At 42.1% G+C, this 22,179-nt stretch overlaps 1 protein-coding gene across 2 annotated transcripts in view; it reads right to left on the bottom strand.

Annotated features, from left to right (window-relative positions):
- The window catches only part of TRAPPC12 (trafficking protein particle complex subunit 12), a 172,695-nt gene that overhangs the window by 18,777 nt on the left and 131,739 nt on the right, over positions 1 to 22,179 (bottom strand). For both annotated transcript variants that reach the window (XM_056564093.1, XM_056564092.1), the window contains exons 8-9: positions 18,532 to 18,605; positions 965 to 1,063 (exon numbers count right to left, since the gene is read on the bottom strand). In XM_056564093.1, coding sequence (XP_056420068.1) covers positions 965 to 1,063; positions 18,532 to 18,605 — 173 coding nt within the window. The remainder of the gene's footprint in view (positions 1 to 964; positions 1,064 to 18,531; positions 18,606 to 22,179) is intronic.

The raw sequence follows: 22,179 nt of genomic DNA, 5'->3' as shown, positions 1-22,179 counted from the left end.
GGGTAAATAGCGCGCGGCACCGCGATCGCTGCCGCGCGCTATTAGTCCCGGCTTATGATACACACGATACCGCGTGACCCCACGTTATATCGTGAGAGCCGGCCAAGGACGTAAATATACATCCTTGGTCGTTAAGGGATTAAAGGGGTACTCGGGTGCTCCAGCATTCTGAACATTTTGTGACATCAAGGCCACGCCTCCTCGTGATGTCACGTCACACCCCCTCCATTCACGTCTATGGAAGGGGATGTGTCGGCCGACACGCCCCCTCCCATATACCTGAATGGAGGGGGCATGGTGTGATGTCACGAGGGGGTATGGTCATGACATCACAACCACTTCCACAGGAACCCAGAGTTTGTTTAGAACACTGGTTTTGGGTGCTGAAGGAGATCGCGGGGGCCCCAGCAGCGGGCCCCCAGCAATCAGACATCTTATCCCCAAAGGGCCAAAGCGAGTGATGATCCTGGTCAACACACATACACGCTGGACTCTGATGAAGACAGTGGCCTCGTATGGCCCGATGCAGCCAAGAAGGTCACAGTCAGCTGAAGGCCTATTACATTCACACAGTAATACATGATATTTTAGACACCTGTCAGGACTGATATGCCAACCTGTGTAAGAAACTAGAACAGCTCTGACAAGGGAATTATAGTGCAGATTCCTAAGCCCTGGGCTTAGACTTTTCTGTAATATGGTATACCGCACAGACTCTCCTTCTCATTCCCCACTAGGAGCATTCTCTGTCTCCCGTGTGCTTCCTACCTGGCATCCTCACATCATCTTTAGACACTAATCATCACCTAATAATGCTAATATCCAATTTACAGGATGGACACTAGAACAAATGAGATCCCCAATGACTTTTTTTCCCCGGTATTTTATTTTATTTAATGACCACGTAACTTAAAAAAAAAAAAAAAAAAAAGGAGAATTCATTGGTTGGCTTTTCTGCATTTACCTGAAGAAAAATCCTTCCGATGCCACTCAGCAACTGCGGCTCCTGCTCCGGATAATACTTTATGACTGTGTGATAGGCGTCTACTGCGAGAGCGTAGTCCTGGAAGAGAAGACAAAGCGTTAGTACTTTATCTATGATGCCCAGGACATTAAGTCATCATTCAATATACCAGACGGGTTCATGCAGCCTTATGTATCGGACATGGCCGTATTAAATGGGAAACGGCTTTACTACAACCAGTGCAATGGAGGAATTTCCCCATCAGTCCAATCAGATTTTTTTTCCCACTTTCAAATAGGAATCTGGTTGCTATAGGCAGCTATTCCATGTTTCCTGCTAGTAAACCCATAAAATTCATCAGTTACTCCTGATCTTTCCCCCAACGAGGGCCTCATTCACATTAGCACTGGAGCTCCATTTGAGGAATCTGAAGACATGGCGGGACTTGAGTGGATATAAGAATACTGCTAGAAGTAATTTATTCTGCGCTAAAATCCTGCAAAACAACGGACACCAGACTGAAAACCAGACGGACCTCATTAAAGTAAATGGGATCCATTGGGAACTCTTGGTGTCAGATGTACAACGAATCATTCAGCTCACTTTTTTCACTCTTAGGGTAGGGTCACACATAGCACATCCGCAGTGTATTTGACGCAGTGTTTGTGCTGATGGCCACCCCTAAAGTAACCTCCTGCTGTGCCCATGTGTCCTGCGTGGTCTGTTCTTAGCAGCAATCCTACGAGTCGCACGCGCAGTTTTTCACAGACATCGCAGTCAATCCCCATGCTCCCTGACCTAGGCTGAGAGCAGCTGCAATGTCTTAGAGTAAACTGCGCATGCATGAGCAGAGAACGTAGGACACATGGGCACAGCAGGAGGTTCCCTCTAGGGATCTCATCAGCGCATCCGCGGCATCAAATGCTGCGGATGCGCTACATGTGACCCTACTCTTTAACAGATTCTGTGGAGTGCCAACACAGATGTGCTCTAATCTCAGATTGTGCCCCCTTGTTCTTGTGTTTATTATCAAAAGGACTTCCCTCCTGAACCTTTTTAGCCCTTTAATATATTTAAATGTTTTGATTATGTCCCCACTTTCCCTTCTTACCCCCAGTTTATACAGATTTTTTTCCCAGTTAGTTTTTGAGCAAAATTTTTTGGCAATTTCTAAATAGACAAGTTTGGCAAAAAGTGAGTGTGAAATGCAGTGCTTCATTCTTGACTAGTGGACGAGATTTATTAACTGCATCTTTTTTAAAAAGGAGCAAATTCATATCACTTAGAAAAGTGACATCTTACAGCGAGTTCTGAGGTGATTTTTCATACGTTCAAAATTTAAGTCTGTGCACCGTTTCGATAAACCAGGCACACTTAAGCCAAAAAAAAGAAAAAAGCATAGGGGATAAGAGGTGTGATCTCTGGCGCAGCACTCCGCTCCGTGACGGATGACTGGCCACGCCCCTCCATTCATATCTTTGGGAGGAGGCGTATCTGATGTGATATCACTCGGCCTCTATACAGCGGGTTCACAATCACCCTCTTCTCTTCCTAATGGTTATACCTCTAGCTATGCAGCCCAGCATTTTGTTAGCATTCCCTACTGCCTGCACTGGTGACTCCGAGGTTGTCAAAAAAAATACTACCCCTAAGTTCTTTTGTAAAGTGCTAAAGTCAACAGCACTCAATCATGCAAGTAAGCTCTATGGTGCACTGGGGTCGTGACTATATCTCTGGGAGCACTGCCATGCCCGCCCGGACAGCGTTAATCTCCTCCTCTACATTCTTCTAGGTCAGGCGTGACTATAGGAGGCCACGACCCCAGTACAAAGAGCTCATTTGCATATCAAATGGAAAATATTATCCTGGCAAATTATGAAGCACATCAAGATACTAACGGTAGCTTTCATTATACAATAATGTCTCTATTCGACAATACCAGTGGTTTACTTTTCCCGAAACTTGTAGTAGACCCTCTTAAAGGTATACTCCGCCCACAGACATCTTGCACCACTTTTAAGATGTCTGATCGTGGAGGTCCCACCACTGGGATCCCTGCGATCTTCATGCAGCACCCGGCATTCTAAACAGTATGTTTAGAACGCTAGGTTTGGGCAACCGGAGACATGGTGTCACGCCATGCCCCCTCGTGACATCCGTCACACCCCCTCCCATAGACATGAATGGAGGGGCGTGGTGTGATGTCAAGAGGGGGCATGGCATGACGGCCACCTATACATACCGTTTAGAATGCCAGGTGCGGCATGGGTTCTGCACAGAGATTTGGGTGGTTCCAGCGGCAGGACCCCCGCAATGAGACATCTTATCTCCTATCCAAAGGATAGGGCATAAGTCTGTGGGCAGAGTAACCCTTTAAAGCATTTCCCGGTCTTCCTACCTAAACCTTGTGGGAGAGGAAAAGCAAAAATGACACTCTCAACAGAGATACCTGCCCAAAAAAGTGACGTTCTGTATCTTGGCCCACCAAGAAACAATAAACTACTCCTTAAATATCATCTGGGGGTGATGTGTTTTTTATCTTGATTTTTTTGTACGTCACCAACATTCTGATGTGGTAAAGCATAAATTGTGTTATTTATTTTAATTGGGAAATTCCATTTTTTTTATCTGGATAAATTGCCTCATTTACCATCTGATATTAGGTCCTTGGAGATTGGCACACTGTGTGATTACTGAGGAGGGGAGAATCAAGGGCTTCATCTTACCTTCTACCCATTTAACACCCACCACCCTACCATGTGATACACAGATTTTATAGGGATAATGGTCTCATTGTCGTATAATTACAGAACCAATTATAAACTTTCCTTCAGATGTGCATAAAGCAAGTGGAACAACAGATATACTATATTCTCTCCAAGCCTTGACATCATTATAATAATTGTTGTCCCTTATGGCATTATTAGCCAAATATCTATATAAAGGCAGACATGCGGCTGGCCTTTGCCCCCTTATTTACATTTATGTTTTTGCTTTCAACAGCCCCATAGAACAAATATACTCCATTAGTGCCAGTTTTAGCATGCCATAATGACATAGCATGCCATACTTATTTATAGCCAGATGCGCCACCTGACCAGCTCCAAAGGATATCTATGTCCCCCCCTTACTCTCCTCATAACAGGTATCTGTGCCATTACAAATCTATTTCAGCAACTAAGGGGCTACTCGTAAGTATACAGAACTTTATAATTTAAATATATGGTTTGTAAAAGAAGAATGCATAAAAGATATAAAAGATAACAGATATAAATATACACCTATAACGCCAAACTGGAAACACAGCTAGGACGGGTAATAGCAGGTTAACGGAATCCAGAAATATGCTTAAAAGAGAGAGTTAAAACATCCTTGATGGCGCTGTGGTCTCAGGTATAAATTATTCTCCAGGCACTTAAGTCTTAGATAAAAGTAAAGTCCATTTATTTAATAAAAAAAAGAGATACTACGACTAGTTTCAGAGGTACAACCTCCTTCCTCAGCTTGCAGATATATCAGGTATATTTGCAATCAGAGGAAGGAGGTTGTACCTCTAAAACATGTCATAGCAACAATTTTTTTTTCTTAACTAAACGGACTTTAATTTCATTTAAGTCCAACGTGTCTGGAGAATAATTTATACCTGAGACCACAGCGCTACCAAGGATGTTTGTCCTCTTTACATATGTATATATGGTTGTCTATCAATCCCTTACCAAGATCTCTGCTTGCATTCTTATTCAAACCCAGATGCTGAAAACTCCTAATAAGACCAGGGCCGGAAGGCGCATGTCAAGGCTGATAAAGTTACAGGATGCATCCAGAGAGGCATTGAAGCTGGTGACAAGAACAGAGTTTTGCCCTCCACAGATGGAATATTGTGTACAATTTCAAGCTTCTGTATATAAAAGGGGGAAAAGACAGAACTGGAGTCTGTGCAAAGAAGGGTGACATGAATGCACAGTACAGAGGTCTTTTTATACCTAGGGAACCTTGATAACCATTTTAAAGCACAAGTGTCATGAGTTTTTAGCCCCCAGACTACTACAATGTTGTTACAGATGTCCATAAAGAGTGTAATTATACCTTTATTACTTTACCTTCTTCTTTTATAACATATTAAATAAATTTATCCAGCAGTCAGGCACAGTCGGATAGGCGTGGCTTACAGTTCGCAATGCCCCGCCGCTGCCACGCCTATACTCTCCTTTCAGCGCTGGGATTGCTGTGTAGTCAGACGCAGCACATCTACAGCTCATGCGCTCCTCCCTTCCTCTAATACTGCACAGTGAGCGCACAGACAGTGGGAGCGAGCACTCTCTCTGTCAATGCAGGGCGGTGGCGCGCGCACGTCAGGAGGGGCGCATGCGCTGTGGATGCGCTGTGGATGCACTGCGTCTTACTACACAGTGATCCCAGCCCTGAAAGGAGAGGATAGGAGTGTCGGCGGCAGGGCTTTGCGAACCCCAAGCCACGCCTATCCGACTGTGCCTGATTGCTGGATAAATGTATTTTATAAGTTATAAAAAAGATGGAAAACCCATAAAAGGTATGGTTACACTCACGTTATGGACATCTGTAACAACATTGTAGTAGTCTGGGGGGCTAAAAACTCATGACAGTTGCGTTTTAGAATGGACGTCCTCTACGAGAAGGCTTCATCATCTTCAAAGTTGGGGGTTCTTTACTGTAGAAGTACAAAGTTGTCCGGCACCAGGTATGTTTAAGATCACTTCTTTATTCATGGATAGCCCTATCTTGTACATGTGCTTCCTTGCTATGGCATGAATAAAGAAGTGATCTTAAACATACCTGGTGCCGGACAACTTTGTACTTCTGCTGTGTTGTTGGAGCCAGGGCAGGACCGGCGGGTCCGATGAGCACAGGTGTGTGGGCGATCGGCCTTTGGCGATGAGCGGACACTACAGTTCTTCCTGTTCTTTACTGTAAGAGCAGTGAGACTGTAAAACTTTCTCGCAGAGGAAGTGGTCATGATAAACTCAAGAGAGATCTGGGGGAGTCTAGATGCATTTCTAGAGAGTAATATTACAGCTTATAGTCATATATAGACTCTGGAGGTGGGGTGTTGAGCAACAAATACGGTTCTATGTGGTTTTATAATCTAAAACCATACACGGCCACCATATACATAAACCGTGGTGTGAATGCACCTTAACGGAGTAGTCCTGTGCTGACAAACTTATCCTCTATCCTAAGGATAGGGGATAAGTTACAGCTTGCGGGGGGTCCGACCACTGGGGCCCCCTGCGATCTCCTGTACGGGGCTCCGGCTCGATGGCCAGATAGCGGGTGTCAACCACCGCACGAAACGGCGGACGACACGCCCCCTCAATACAATTCTATGGCAGAGCTGGAGATTGCCGAAGGCAGCGTTCTGTCTTTGCCATAGAATTGTATTGAGGGAGCGTGTCAGCCATCATTCGTGCGTTGGTCAACACGCCCCCTTCCCGTGGGCTGCCGGGGCCCCGTACAGGAGATCGCAGAGGGCCCCAGCAGTCGGACGCCCCGCGATCTGAAGGATAGGGGATACGTTTTTCAGCACTGGACTACTCCTTTAAGACTACATTCTATAGAAAATAGACTGTGTGTATGGTGGAGTATCAATTTAAGCAGTATTCTCCAAAGCACTTTCTTGTAGCCCTACAGGTTGTAATCCCCAATGTTTTTCTTCTATACAGTTACCTTATCCCAGTACTATTATATATATACATATATATACACACACACTATACAGGTATTGATGGTATGTCCTGTACTGCTGCTGTTTATCTAGGCAGGGTTAGAAGGTTCCTTGGTATTTGGACTGGCAATTCTCCAGGTCTCCATCCATCATTGGGTCTGGTTTCACATAATGGGGGAGAGTTATCAAAACCTGTGCAGAGGAAGAGTGGTGCAGTTGCCCATAGCAACCAATCAGATCGCTTCTTTCAATTCTCAGAGGCCTCTTTAAAAATGAAAGAAGCTATCTGATTGGTTGCTATGGGTAACTGCACCACTTTTCCTCTACACAGGTTTTGATAAATCTCCCCCAATATGTATTTTTATTTTCGTGTTTCGGTGGATAGGCACTAACATAAGTAAAGTAGCTGTTGCATTCGCAGGGGCTCTTATTGGTCTTGTATAATATCCATTGTACTACTATGGGTTCTCTCACCAACATATCTGGCATTCAATACTACAGAGCAGGTAGGAGCAGAATCCCATATGGTCAAATCCTCATTCACCCTGTGGTGCTAATTTGGACCTGAGTAAAGTATATAATCCTAATGATTGTCTCTTATTACACCACAGGGCCATGTTTGGAGCTCCAGCCACTCCAATGACCTTCTCTAGAAGATCTCCTAGATCAGAGGTCTCCAAACTGTGGGCCTCCAGATGTTGCAAAACTACAATTCCCAGCATGCCCGGACAGCCAACGGCTGTCCGGGCATGCTGGGAGTTGTAGTTTTGCAACATCTGGAGGTCCACAGTTTGGAGACCACTGCCCCAGCTACTCTAGACTAGGGATCAACTGATATCGTTTTAGGGCCGATACCGATAATCGGTGGAGGTTAGGGCCGATAGCCAATAACTTATACCGATATTCCGGTATAAGTTATCAGCTATTTATCCCCCCGCGACACCACTGCAGATCACCGATTTAAAGCGGGCGCTTTAAATCAATGAACTGCAGCGGCTTTTGCGGTGCCACCCGCTTCTCCCCCCCTGCCTCCTGAGTCCTATCACCGCCACCGACCCCCCCCCCCACTGCCGCACCGCACCCCCCACACCCCGCGTTGCACCCCCCACCGCACCGCCCCCATTGCCTCCCCCATCCCCAGTTTTATAATTACCTGTTCCCGGGGTCCACTCTACATCTGGCTCCGGTGGCGTCCTCCTGAGCTGTCACTGTGCGCACTAACGGTGACGTCTCGTCACGTCACTCATCATTGCGCACAGCATAACGCAGGACGCAGCAGGAGCCAGAAGTAGCTTGAACAGGTAATTATAAAACTGGGGATGGGGGAGGCAATGGGGCGGGGCGGTGCGGTGTGCGACGCGGTGCAGTGGGGTGGGTCGGTTTTTGGGCGGTCACGGGGCGGTGTGGGGGGCGGTCGCGGGGCATTATCGGATTATCGGCAAGGTAATTGCCGATACCGATAACGCCCAAAATCGTGATTATCGGCCGATATCGGACAAACCGATAATTGGTCAATCCCTACTCCAGACCTGTCTCTAGGCCCCTAATCAGGGTCCCTTCCTTATCTATGGATGATTGTAAGGATGTTGATGCTTCCAACTTCATCAATTAGGATATGGAGGAGTCTGATGATTTTTTTTTTTTTTTTTAATTCTTATCAAAATCGTATTGGAACAATGAAATTTGCTCATCTCTAATTATATGTAATCTTGTGGACTCCAGTGGTCACTTAACAGTTAAAATCAATTAAAGGTGATACATAAAGTTGCAGTGTAGCCCTAGCTTTAAAGGGGTACTCCACTGGAAAACTGAAAGTTGCCAGAGAGTTAAACAGATTTGTAAATTAATTCTATTAAAAAATCTTAATCCTTCTAGTACTGATCAGATGCTGTATTCTCCAGAGGAAGTTCTTTTCCTTTTGAATTTCCTTTCTAGTCTGACCACAGTGCTCTCTGCTGACACCTCTGTCCATTTTAGGAACTGTCCAGAGCAGGAGAGGTTTGCTATGGGCATTTGCTTCTACTCTGGACAGTTCCTAAAATGGACAGAGGTGTCCGCAGAGAGCACTGTGGTCAGACAGAAAGAACTTCCTGTGGAACATACAGCAGCTGATAAGTACTAAAAGGATTAAGATTTTTAAATAGTAGTAATTTACAAATCTGTTTAACTTTCTGGCACCAATGGATTTATAAAAATTTTTTTTCCAGTGGAGTACCCCTTTAACCCCTTAAGGACTCAGCCCATTTTGGCCTTAAGGACTCAGACAATTTAATTTTTACGTTTTCATTTTTTCCTCCTCGCCTTCTAAAAATCATAACTCTTTTATATTTTCATCCACAGACTAGTATGAGGGCTTGTTTTTTGCGCGACCAGTTGTCCTTTGTAATGTCATCACTCATTATATCATAAAATGTATGGCGCAACCAAAAAATACTATTTTTGTGGGGAAATTAAAACGAAAAACGCAATTTTGCTAATTTTGGAAGGTTTTGTTTTCACGCCGTACAATTTCTGGTAAAAATGACGTGTGTTCTTTATTCTGAGGGTCAATACGATTAAAATGATACCCATTATTATATACTTTTATATTATTGTTGCGCTTAAAAAAAATCACAAACTTTTTAACCAAATTAGTACGTTTATAATCCCTTTATTTTGATGACCTATAACTTTTTTATTTTTCCGTATAAGCGGCGGTATGGGGGCTCATTTTTTGCGCCATGATCTGTACTTTTTTTTGATACCACATTTGCATATAAAAAACTTTTAATACATTTTTTATAATTTTTTTTTAATAAAATGTATTAAAAAAGTAGGAATTTTGGACTTTTTAAATTTTTTTTTGTTCACGCCGTTCACCGTACGGGATCATTAACATTTTATTTTAATAGTTCGGACATTTACGCACGCGCGATACCAAATATGTCTATAAAAAATGTTTTTTACGCTTTTTGGGGATTAAAATAGGAAAAAACGGACGTTTTACTTTTTTATTGGGGGAGGGGATTTTTCACTTTTATTTTACTTTTACATTTTTTTTTACACTTGAATAGTCCCCATAAGGGACTATTCATAGCAATACCATGATTGCTAATACTGATCTGTTCTATGTATAGGACATAGAACAGATCAGTGTTTTCGGTCATCTTCTGCTCTGGTCTGCTCGATCACAGACCAGAGCAGGAGACGCCGGGAGCCGCACGGAGGAAGGAGAGGGGACCTCCGTGCGGCGTCATGAATGATCGGATCCCCGCAGCAGCGCTGCGGGCGATCCGATCGTTCATTTTAATCGCGAACTGCCGCAGATGCCGGGATCTGTATTGATCCCGGCACCTGAGGGGTTAATGGCGGACGCCCGCGATCAGCAGCCGGGATCAGCCGCGCATGACACGGGCATTGCTTCGATGCCCGCGGTTATGCTTAGGACGTAAATGTACGTCCTGGTGCGTTAAGTACCACCTCACCAGGACGTACATTTACGTCCTGCGTCCTTAAGGGGTTAAAGGGGTTATCCAGGAAAAACTTTTTTTTATATATATCAACTGGCTCCAGAAAGTTAAACAGATTTGTAAATTACTTCTTTAAAAAAACCTTAATCCTTTCAGTACTTATGAGCTGCGGAAGTTGAGTTATTTTCTGTCTAAGTGCTCTCTGATGACACATGTCTCGTGAGCTGTCCAGAGTAGAAGCAAATCTCCATAGCAAATCTATTCTACTCTGTGCTGTTCCTGAGACAAGCAGAGATGTCAGCAGAGAGCACTGTTTCCAGACAGATAAGAACAACTCAACTTCAGCAGCTGATAATTATTGGAAGGATTAAGATTTTTTTAATAGAAGTAATTTACAAATCTGTTTAACTATCTGGAGCCAGTTGATCTAAAAAAAAAAAAAAATAATAATTTTTTTTCCTGGAATATCCCTGAACGTCCTACTCAAACACTGTGATCGGCAGACGTCGCCTTGTCAATGTGCGGCCAAAAATGAATTTTAAATTGGCCGTAAGAGTGTTGTAAACGCTCTGCAAATGAGCGCTGATCTCTCTGATCCGGCATTCTAAAAAGGACCCATACGCCAAGCTATATACAGTCATTGCAAAACTTTTTTGGGGGAGGGAAAAAAAAAAAACCTGTACGACTGCAACACAACTAATGGCCTCTAGATGGCAGCATACTGCACAAGTTGGGCAGTAATTTCCTATTTGCTCAGACAACAAAAGCATTCTCATAGATCCGCAATTGTCAGGAAATACTTTCAGCTAAACACACCTTGACTATCACATCACACCAGGTCTGAACGGAAGAAAAATAAAAATAAAACATGCACAAAACAAAACCCAGATGGAGATTAACTGGACTAATTACTTCTCAATTATAAAAGGACAGGAATTCGCCATAGAAAAACCATATGGTCATAAGATGGCAATGTGGCTCTTTGAGCAGAAAAATATTGCTACCAGAAGAGTACTGCTGTCAATATCATCTTAAAGGGGACGTGCCAGAAAATAAGCCAGTTTCCATGTTATTTGCTTTTTGTTAAAGGGGTTGTCCAGGTTTTGAAAAACGCTGCTTATTTATTTTTTATTTTTTTTCTGCAAAAACAGCACCGCTCATCCACAGATCATGTGTTATACTGCAGCTCAGTCCCATGCACTTCAATGGAGCCAAGCTGCAATACTAGACACAACCTGTGGACAGGGGTGGCGGACTGCATCACAAACTGCAGCGCTGTGTGTGTGACGCCGCTCCTTTAAATGGGCACTGTCACTTGAGTGCTCAGACCCCCACAGATCAGGAGAACAAGCCAAGAAAAGCTGAATCTGTAACACGTGGTTCTACTCCCGCCTCATTCTAGCGACCCCGGCAGATCAAAACTTTTTTCATGTCCCATTGTAGCCAATCAAAAGCCACAGGGGTGACTCCCTCCCCCCCCCCTTTAGGAGGCATTTCCTGCAGGATCAACAAGTCAGAGGAAGCAGCTGAAGGGATTAAAGGGGTATTCCAGGAAAAAAAACTTTTTTATATATATCAACTGGCTCTAGAAAATTAAACAGATTTTAAAATTACTTCTATTAAAAAATCTTAATCCTTTCAGTACTTATGAGCTTCTGAAGTTAAGGTTGTTCTTTTCTGTCTAAGTGCTCACTGATGACACGTGTCTTGGGAAACGCCCAGTTTAGAAGAGGTTTGCTATGGGGATTTGCTTCTAAACTGGGCATTTCCAGAGACAGGTGTCATCAGAGAGAACTTAGACAGAAAATAACAACCTAGCATGCCCGGACAGCCGCATGCTAGGAGTTGTAGATTTGCAACAGCTGGAGGCACACTGGTTGGAAAATACTGACCAAATAAATAATTCTATGCTAGTCATATATGATAATTTCAAGTCGGTAACCAATTTAGTATTTACATCCCAGAACGGTAAGAACATTGCAAAAAGTTTCCCTAGGATTATATTGAACTGCACTTGCATTGGGGGCTGCTACGGTTATCCTGGTTCAGTAGAACCACAGTAGGACAAGAAGGGGGGTGTTAGGTCAATGCTAAAATGTGACCCTATTTACCAGTGTGAAACCAATATATAAATGCAGGTTCTTCCCCCTGAGCAGAGATGGGTAGGTCTGGAAAAAAAATATATATATATATTTTGCAAAGCTGTTTTTTGTTTTAAATTTTTTTTTTTTTAATTGGGAGTAAGGAAAATGTTTTTTTAGAATGATAAATAATTTATACAATGGTATTCAAACAATATAACATGTTGACCTTCATTAAAAGGCATCTGAGAACCTTTGCTCGTCTTCAGGTGAGACTCGAGAACCTGCAAGAATGCAATATTTTTTTATAAAAGGAGAGCAATATGCATTTCTGTCTATAGGGGCGCTGCAGTGAAAAAGGTTTCAGTTTTGTTTGGTTGATGTTCTATCAGATCGGGGCCTTAACTGACATTTATCTATCTGATTCCTATTAATGTTCTCCCCCATCACGTATAACTTTCTCCCCATCACGTATAACGTTCTCCCCCATCACGTATAACTTTCTCCCCATCACGTATAACGTTCTCCCCCATCACGTATAACGTTTTCCCCCATCACGTATAACGTTCTCCCCCATCACAGATAACGTTCTCCCCCATCACAGATAACGCTCTCCCCCATCACAGATAACGTTCTCCCCCATCACAGATAACGTTCTCCCCCATCACAGATAACGTTCTCCCCCATCACAGATAACGTTCTCCCCCATCACAGATAACGTTCTCCCCCATCACAGATAACGTTCTCCCCCATCACAGATAACGTTCTCCCCCATCACAGATAACGTTCTCCGATCACAGATTATGTTCCCCACCATCAGAGATCATGTTCTCTCCCCCCCCATCAAAAATAACTCTCTCTCCCCATCACACATAATGTTTTCCTATTTCCTGACTAGTTCATTGGGTTTTATTTTCTTTCTCTCAGTAATAAGTTAAAACTACTCCACTCTGCAAAAATTAAATTTTCCTCTGGAATAAAACAAAAAATTTCCTGAAATTTTACATCCCTACCCCTAAGTGGGTCATGTATACATCTGGTCCTGTGCTAACACAGTGAGTAAATGGCCTGAGATCCTGGTGTCCCATAAATACTGCTTTATGTACTTAAAGGGGTACTCTCGTGGAAAACTTTTTTTTTTTTTTTTTATCAACTGGTGCCAGACAGTTACAGATTTGTAAATTACTTCTATTAAAAAATCTTAATCCTTCCAATACATTTTATGGGCTGTATACTACAGAGGAAATGCTTTTCTTTTTGGATTTCTCTGATGTCACGACCACAGTGCTCTCTGCTGACCTCTGCTGTCCATTTTAGGAACTGTACAGAGCAGCATATGTTTACTATGGTATTTTCTCCTGCTCTGGACAGTTCCAAAAATGGACAGCAGAGGTCAGCAGAGAGCACTGTGTTTGTGACATCAGAGAAATTCAAAAAGAAAAGCATTTCCTCTGTAGTGTACACCCCTAAAAAGTACAGAAAGGATTAGGATTGTTTTAATAGAAGTAATTTACAAATCTGTTTAACTTTCTGGCACCAGTTGATTTAAAAAAAAAAGTTTTCCACGGGTGTACCCCTTTAAGACTAAGGGTCACCATATCATAAAAGTCTGTTTAACTAGACTCTCTCTTCGTCAGCAGCTTAAGCCTGATCATAGGAAAGATTATATTACAGGCCTTTAAGACCATAACATAGCATTACAAATATTGTACCCATCCATAGTGGGTTTCCTTATATCTAGCCCAGATCCCTGACTCTACAAAACCACAGACCAAGGAGGGAAAACCATTCTAGACCTTTTCTAACCACTGACATATCAGACTTTATCTCTGTGAACACTTGTAGAACCACAGACCAAAAATATGTTTCCTGTAAATGAGGAGCAGGACAGGACGTTGCTTCCTTACTGTGACGGATAATTTAAATATCAATTAGAGAATAGAAACGGTCTGTAAATACTCAGGGCCCATGCACAATGTGGAATTCCGGGTGGAAATTCTGATGCAGCAGCCTCCTATTGTCTCTAATGGGGTTCTGGGAATACTGTGCGGAACTGCACTGCCGTCAATGTGGATGGGGCCTGCCCACACAGTCAGACTGCCCATTCATTAGCTCGGTACCTGCTGCACACGGAATGTCGTCCCCAAATTTCTTTAGGAGGATATCCCATAGTGTGCATTAGAAAAGATGGCTTTATGAATAGGAGCGTTCAGGAAATATGACAGAACAGGTGAGGGAAGGCATCTCTATTTCCTATGACTGCCAGAAAACAATGACTGACTTCAGCTTCATAGCGGGAGGCAAAAAAATACATATAAAAACCGCCTATTTGCACTAATATTTATTAATAAAATGAGCTTTTTGAATGTCATCCCTTACCTTTGCACAGAGTTGTTTTCCAGGAAAATTTAGGTTAGGTGTAAATGGCTGGGGGAAGAGTCTAAGGTGTGGAGCTTGAAGGGTCTAACCAATCAAAAAGGTATTTCTCTAATGTACAGCTACGGCAGCTGTACTGTATACGCATACATTTATTTGTATATAATTTATATATAATATATAAGTTTTTGCTTTATAGGAGTAGTTAAGCTGCCTGCAACATTTAATAAGCAAATACACATAAACCACCCGAATGAAACCCAAAATGACACTACTTTGGTGGGGCGCAAAACTTTACAGAGTAATGTTTTGTGTTAATTTATAAAATGCACTAGATGTTATGTTTCAGTTAGGGGCTGTGAAAGGGTAAAAGTGATCCCCTTGTCCAGGAATCATGAGATATTGGAAGTTGCAAACTTATCTGTGACCCTACTGGGGTATGACTTGTTTTGTGCTGGCATACATACACAAGAGGTGGCAGAAAGTTATACAGGTCTGTAAATTACTTGTATTTAAAAATTCTTAATCCTTCCAGTACTTATCAGCTGCTGTATGCTCCACAGGAAGTTGTGTAGTTCTTTTCTGTCTGACCACAGTGCTCTCCGCTGACACGTGTCAGGAACTGTCCAGAGCAGGAGGGGTTTGCTATGGGGATTTACTCCTGCTGTGAACAGTTCCTGACACAGACAGAGGTGTCAGCAGAGAGCACTGTGGTCAGACTGGAAAGTATTACACAACATCATGTGGAGCATACAACAGCTGATAAGTACTTAAAAAGTGTTAACACTTTTAAATAGAAGAAATTTACAAATCTGTATAACTTTCTGGTACCAGTTGATTTGAAAATATTTTTGCCCTCTGGAGTACCCCTTTAATACATTTCATGCAACTCACTTTGGCACACATTAGCTAAAGACTTGCATCTAAAATGCTGATTCTTAGTAAATCTGTCCCTAAGTATTGGAAAGGATTAGTAAATCTTCCTTATTGTATTCTACAAGGCACAGAACGTCTGATAAATATTCACAAACATGTACTCTGATTATGTAACATGGAAGTTGGTTTACATTGCAAGTGAATTGGGGAAGAGAACACAAAGTGTAAAGAAATAGACAGCATCTGGATAGGACTGGCCTAAAAACAGCATTGGAAGGAGCATTTTATTTCCTAAAGCTGTTACCACCCCAATTGGAGCAGGCCGTAATTCCCACTATTGGTAAACATAAACTGAGCAATTGGAAAGTCTTCAGACCCTTTTAACTTTTTTTCACATTTTGTTATGCAGCCTTATGCAAAAATCAACAATATTTAAGTTTTTGTGCTGACGGCCCGCTTAGCCAATCACTGGCTGAGATGGGGGTCTCAATTGGTAATTGGTTTGGCGGGCTGTCCCTCTGTCATCTGAGGATGGGGGCCGCTCTGCTCTGAGGATGGATGAGCAGCTGGGCTCAGTTCCAAAGATTGTGGGGGTCCCAGCAGTCGGACTCCCCCTTCCCCCACAATCAGACACTTATAAGTGTAGTCCCCTGGACTACCCCTTTTACTCCAGATTGTGGAGGTTGCAGTGATGATTGGCCTTCTGGAAGTTTCTCCTATCTGCACACAGGATATCTGAAGCTCAGCCAGAGTGACATTTGGTTCTTGGTCCCCCCTCTTACTAAGGTCCTTCTCCCCTGATTACTTAGTTGGTTGGAAGGAAGAGTCTTCGCTGTTCCAAATGTCTTCCACTTAAGAAATATGGAGGCCACCGAGTTCTCGGAAACGTTTACTGCAGTAGAATTTTTTTTGTACCCTTCTCCAGATTTGAGACTCGAAAAATCCTTTTTCTGAGCTCTACAGGCAGTTTTTTTTTTTACCACTCCATAGCTAATTTCTGCTTTGATATGAATTGGCAGCTGTGAGACCCTATATAGAAAGGGCTTTGTCTTTCCAAATTATGTCACAGGTGACTCCAATCACGGTGTAGAAACATCTCAGATGATACAGAAGGCTCCTAGAGCTAAATTTCATTTGGCATAGCAAAGGGTCTGAAAACTTAAAGGGGTACTCCGCTGTTCAGCGTTTGGAACAAACTGTTCCAAACGCTGGAGCCGGGAGCTCGTGACATCTTAGCCCCGCCCCCTCAATGCAAGTCTATGGGAGGGGGCTGCTTAAATTCCACAGTGGAAATCCACTCCATCGGGGAGTGACAGCTGTCACCCCCCCTTCCATAGACTTGCATTGAAGGGGCGGGGCGTGACATCATGAGGGGGCAGGGCTATTACATCACGAGCTCCCAGCGTCGGCTCCAGCGTTCGGAACAGTTTGTTCCAAACGCTGAGCAGCGGAGTACCCCTTTAAGTGCAAGCAAAATTATTTTATTTTTTTATTTTTAGTAAATTTGCAAGAATTTCATCAATTCTGTTTTTACATTCATTTCATGGGCTATTGGGTCCAGAATAATGTGGGAAATTTTTCATTTTTTTAAATTATAGCACAGGGCTGCAGTATAACAAAATGTAAAAATATAAATAAAAAGGTGTGAAGACTTTCTGAATGCCTTGTCGTGTTACCATAGATGAGCAGTAGAGGTCAGGACTGGCTGTAGGTTTGAGTAACTGTTTGAATAGACTGTTTCCAGGAACATCAGCATAAATATTACCATGAGGAATATGTGTATGATCATCTAGATGAAGACTTTATGTGGACAATGCATATTTGGATTATTACATGCCATATGTGAACACAGCCTTACTAGGTAACCGAATAGGTAGACATTGGTAAGGCCAAATGGAATTAAAGAGCTTTAAAAGCTGACTGAGAATTATTAGTAAAGACATTGGCTTGCAAGACACTTCCTCCAACAGGTGGCACTAGAGAGCCGGCTCTTTTTCTTCTGAACGACAGATACCATGCATATTTTTCTCCCAGTGGAGCATTGAAAGGCTCCATATACCTTTTCATGTTCTCCACAAGGAGAAACTTTACCCTCAGTTCCCCCAACTAATTTCTCCCTGGTAGCTAACAAGAACACCAAAACCGCTGTGTATAGATAGGTAACTTTGTCTGGGTTTATAATCCTCAGTTGTGTTTTAAGGCACTTTAGAAGGGGCCACACAATAAAGTGGTTATTCAGGATTTTGCTAAAATTCATATTCTGCTGTGTTGGGGAAAAAAAAACAAGAAACATACTGACCTAGCCCCAGTCCTCCACGGCACCAGTTTGTCTTCATCCAGTCCTGTCTTCTTCCTGCTTCTTAGAGGAGCACTCGGGGCAAGACCTGCCCGCTCACCCAATTACTGGTAAAGACGGGACGCTGCTTCAGTCAGAGATTGACTGAGTGGGCAGAACCTGCACCAAATGCCCATTTCAGAATCAGAAAGAGCGGGGACTGGACAGAGGTGAACAGGAGCGGTGAGGGACTGGGACTAGGTAAGTATAGTTTTTTTCTTTCACCCCAGCAGGATATGAATTTGAGCACAATGATGAATATTGCCTATAAATTGTAGGGACACTACCTCCAATAGGTGGCACGAGACAGCAATCTCTGGAGGGCTACTCTGCATACTTGGCTCTGCCGGTGAATACCAATAGACAGATAGGTAGCGCCACCGTTGTACACATCAGATTATCATTTTGCTCTGCATAATATCAATACTGGAGGGAAATTGAAAAGAACGGGCATCTCTGCAACTAAAAGATTAATGCAGCATATAAACGTAGCTGTGTACTGCACTAATGGATGATCTATAAACCCTGGCTGCAATAATGGACTCAAAAGAAGCAAACAATCTGCACCCCCACGTAAAACAACAAGCAACAATATCATACAATGGACATAAAAAGGAAATAATAGAGACTATTGCACGTAAAAAGGGCTCCGGTTGTGTATATTCCGAATATGTGTTGCCAGACGGCATCCGCTTGGCATTCTTCTCCTGTATATACGGTAACTCTGCAGTTCGCTGCCGCCCACGTACCTTCATCATTAGCAGACAGTTTGCCATGGAGTACATCACCCGGCCCAGACGTGACCTCCACAGCTGAACAGAGGCTGCAAAATAAGATCAGATCGTGAATGTGCACAAATAAATTAGAGGTTCTTTCTAGCCATCAATCATCGGTCCTATGAATTCTGATTTAAAAGATCCCCCTTGTTAACACTGCTGGGTTTCAGGCTAGAATTTTTAATACTCTGTAGGCTGCAAGTCAAGACAAAAGGAGAGAGGAGAGGGGAAAAAAAAAAATATATATATATATATATATATAATAACGCTCATTTTTTCGATTTTCACTAAGGGACTGGCTCGAATAGTTCACGGATTAGGAAGCCTGCATAAATGATGCAGCCGTGCAAAACAATCAGCGACCTTCCCAGCAGAAAATGCTAATTAGAATGACAAAAAAATAATGTTGGTGCCGTAAAAAAGCATTAACATGCGTACAAGGAAGCGTGCACCAGATGATATTAGGAGCAGAAAACAGGAGATGTGGATGCTGGTGGCATTTGTGAATTATTGTAATGCCGCTGCAGACAGAGATGGGGGCGTCTGAGCCATATAGTTGTCAGCTTTTGGCAGCGTGAAACCCAAGAGAAACCGCTGAGCTCAACTACATCCCCCTATTGTTCTGTAGCTGGCAGCCTACATAGAGCTAAGCATCTGCCAATGTTACAAGATCAAAGAGGCTCACTAATCTTCTCGGTGCTGATGGGACCAGCAACGAACTGGTGCAGGAGATTACAGCACATCCTACAGCCCAGTGATCTGCGCATACCTTCACCCCGCGCTGCACAATCTCTCATTAGACTGGAAGCTCTTGGGGCAAGCGAGATTCCAGTTTGCCATCCTGTCTGTATCACTATATGCTACCTTGTCAGAACAAGTTATATATATATGTATAGCAACAGGAGAAGACAGCAGCACACTGCTAGCACAAAGATATAGATAAAACATAAGTATATAGATAGAACATGAAAAGCTGTACAGCTGTAATGCAATAAATGAAGATATGAAATTATGAGGTACTTAGCTTGCAAATTTGGCGCCAAATAGCGTGGACCGTCCCACCACGGTAAGGTGACCTCATTCTGGGACGGAACCTACACTGTGAATATGCCTCTGTGTGAACAGTACAGCAGGCCTAAGTACCTCATAATTTCATAGTTTCATATCTTCATTTATTGCATTACAGCTGTATGGCTTTTCATGTTCTATCTATATACTCATGTTTTATCTATATACTCATGTTTCATCTACATCTTTGTGCTAGCAGTGTGCTGCTGTATTCTCCTGTTGCTGTATATTTAGCCCAGCAGCCTGCACCTGCAAGCCAGGTTTTTACAATAGTTTGGATCAATAGTGCTGACCAATTTATCCTTTGGTGTATATATATATATATATATATATATATATATATATATATATATATATATATATATATAATTAAGATACTGTAATAATATAGATGAATAGCATAGATAGCTATACGTACAAACACTATCATATAAATGTATCAGTGTGCCTCCAGCAGTTACAAAACTACAATTCCCAGCATGCCTTTGGCTGTCTGTGCATGCTGAGAGTTGTAGTTATGCAACTGCTGGAGACTGGTTGGGAAACATTGAGATAGATTTCATATATATATATATATTTATATATGAAAACAGAACAAAATGTACTTGCACTCACCGGTCTTGTGATTATCTGTATTCCGGATTATCCGTTGTGCTGGGAAACATGTGGATGAGGGCGCTCAGAGGCTAACAGCCGTTTTCGCGCACAGCCGTGCGCTTCTTCCGGCCTCTTCGAGACGTGTGGATGAGGGCGCTCAGAGGCTAACAGCCGTTTTCGCGCACAGCCGTGTGCTTCTTCCGGCCTCTTCGAGACGTGTGGATGAGGGCGCTCAGAGGCCAACAGCCGTTTTCGCGCACAGCCGTGCGCTTCTTCCGGCCTCTTCGAGGCCGGAAGAAGCGCGCGGCTGTGCGCGAAAACGGCTGTTAGTCTCTTAGCGCCCTCATCCACACGTCTCCCAGCACAATGGATAGTCCGGAATACAGATAATCAAAAGACCGGTGAGTGCAAGTGCATTTTATTCTGTTTTCATATATAAATATATATATATATATATATATATATATATATATATGAAATCTATATACGCATACTAGTATCTTTGACACTTAGCACCACGGCAGTGATGTGTAATGAAAGCAGCTACGGCCACTGAACCGCTTACATATTACCATTATCCTGCTAGATTTGAACTACGTGAAATAGAGCAGTGCCCTCCAAATTTTCTTCAATAATATTAATATATATATATATATATATATATATATATATATATATTTATTTAATTTTTTTTGCATCTTTTCACATTATTAATATTTAAAAAATAAATATTTGCATATACACATATATATATAAGCAAAGTCCACAAATCACAGCACCGACAGGTCAAGGATCTTCATAAACTGGTTTCTTTATTCAGCCCCAATTTTACTGTATAAATTATATATATATATATATATATATATATATATATATATATATATATATACACACATACATACATACACAGTATATAGCTAGACATATATTTAAATAAAAAATGCAGGTAAGAAAATACTTTGATATTTAGTAAGAATGTAAACAACATAATAAGACATTACCTACGGAAAAAAAGCACGCACATTTCTTTACTATAAGAGTTTCCTACCTGCAATTCAAGACTATTGTTATAAAAAAATAAACCTCCGGGTACCCACAATTAGCGGTGAGGAGTGCAGTTCGGCCATATATAAAACTTTACTAGGTTAAAGTATACCAAAACAAAATTGTCTTTCCCATGACTGGGACAATGGTTAGCCTTATTCTCCCAAAAATAGTGCCATGTCTGTGAATGGAGTGGTTTTACACATGAAATAAAAACAAAAAAAATAAATAAATATGTCTTTTTTGCTAGAGCTTTTTTTTTATTCTTCAAAAAAACAAAAAAATAAATAAATAAAAAAAACACAGCAGGTAGATGTTAGCTGAAATCAAATACTAAAATATAAATATTTAAATAACGAAAAGATAAAAAATAAACAATGCCGCACCCCATTCATTTGATTGATTCCGGTCGGGTCATTTGTCTGGGGCAGACCACATTTTTCAGTCCTGCAATAAAACCAGGTACATTCCAAAAATGAGCTGACCAAAGTCACTATCGGATTCCGATCGGCTCATTCAGTGGGTAGGGCAGTGGGTGTTTTTTAAAGGGGTTATCCAGGAAAAAACTTTTTTTATATATATCAAATGGCTCCAGAAAGTTAAACAGATTTGTAAATTACTTCTATTAAAAAATCTTAATCCTTTCAGAACTTATGAGCTTCTGAAGTTAAGGTTGTTCTTTTCTGTCTAAGTGCTCTCTGATGACACATGTCTCGGGAACCGCCCAGTTTAGAAGAGGTTTGCTATGGGGATTTGCTTCTAAACTGGGCATTTCCCGAGACACGTGTCATCAGAGAGCACTTAGACAGAAAAGAACAACCTTATCTTCAGAAGCTCATAAGTACTGAAAGGATTAAGATTTTTTAATAGAAGTAATTTACAAATCTGTTTAACTTTCTGGAGCCAGTTGAT

This window comes from Hyla sarda, chromosome 3 (genome assembly GCF_029499605.1).
Source record: "Hyla sarda isolate aHylSar1 chromosome 3, aHylSar1.hap1, whole genome shotgun sequence".
Taxonomy (NCBI): Eukaryota; Metazoa; Chordata; class Amphibia; order Anura; family Hylidae; genus Hyla; species Hyla sarda.
The sequence above is the reverse complement of the archived record's forward strand: the minus strand, read 5'-3'. Positions and strand labels throughout refer to the sequence as shown.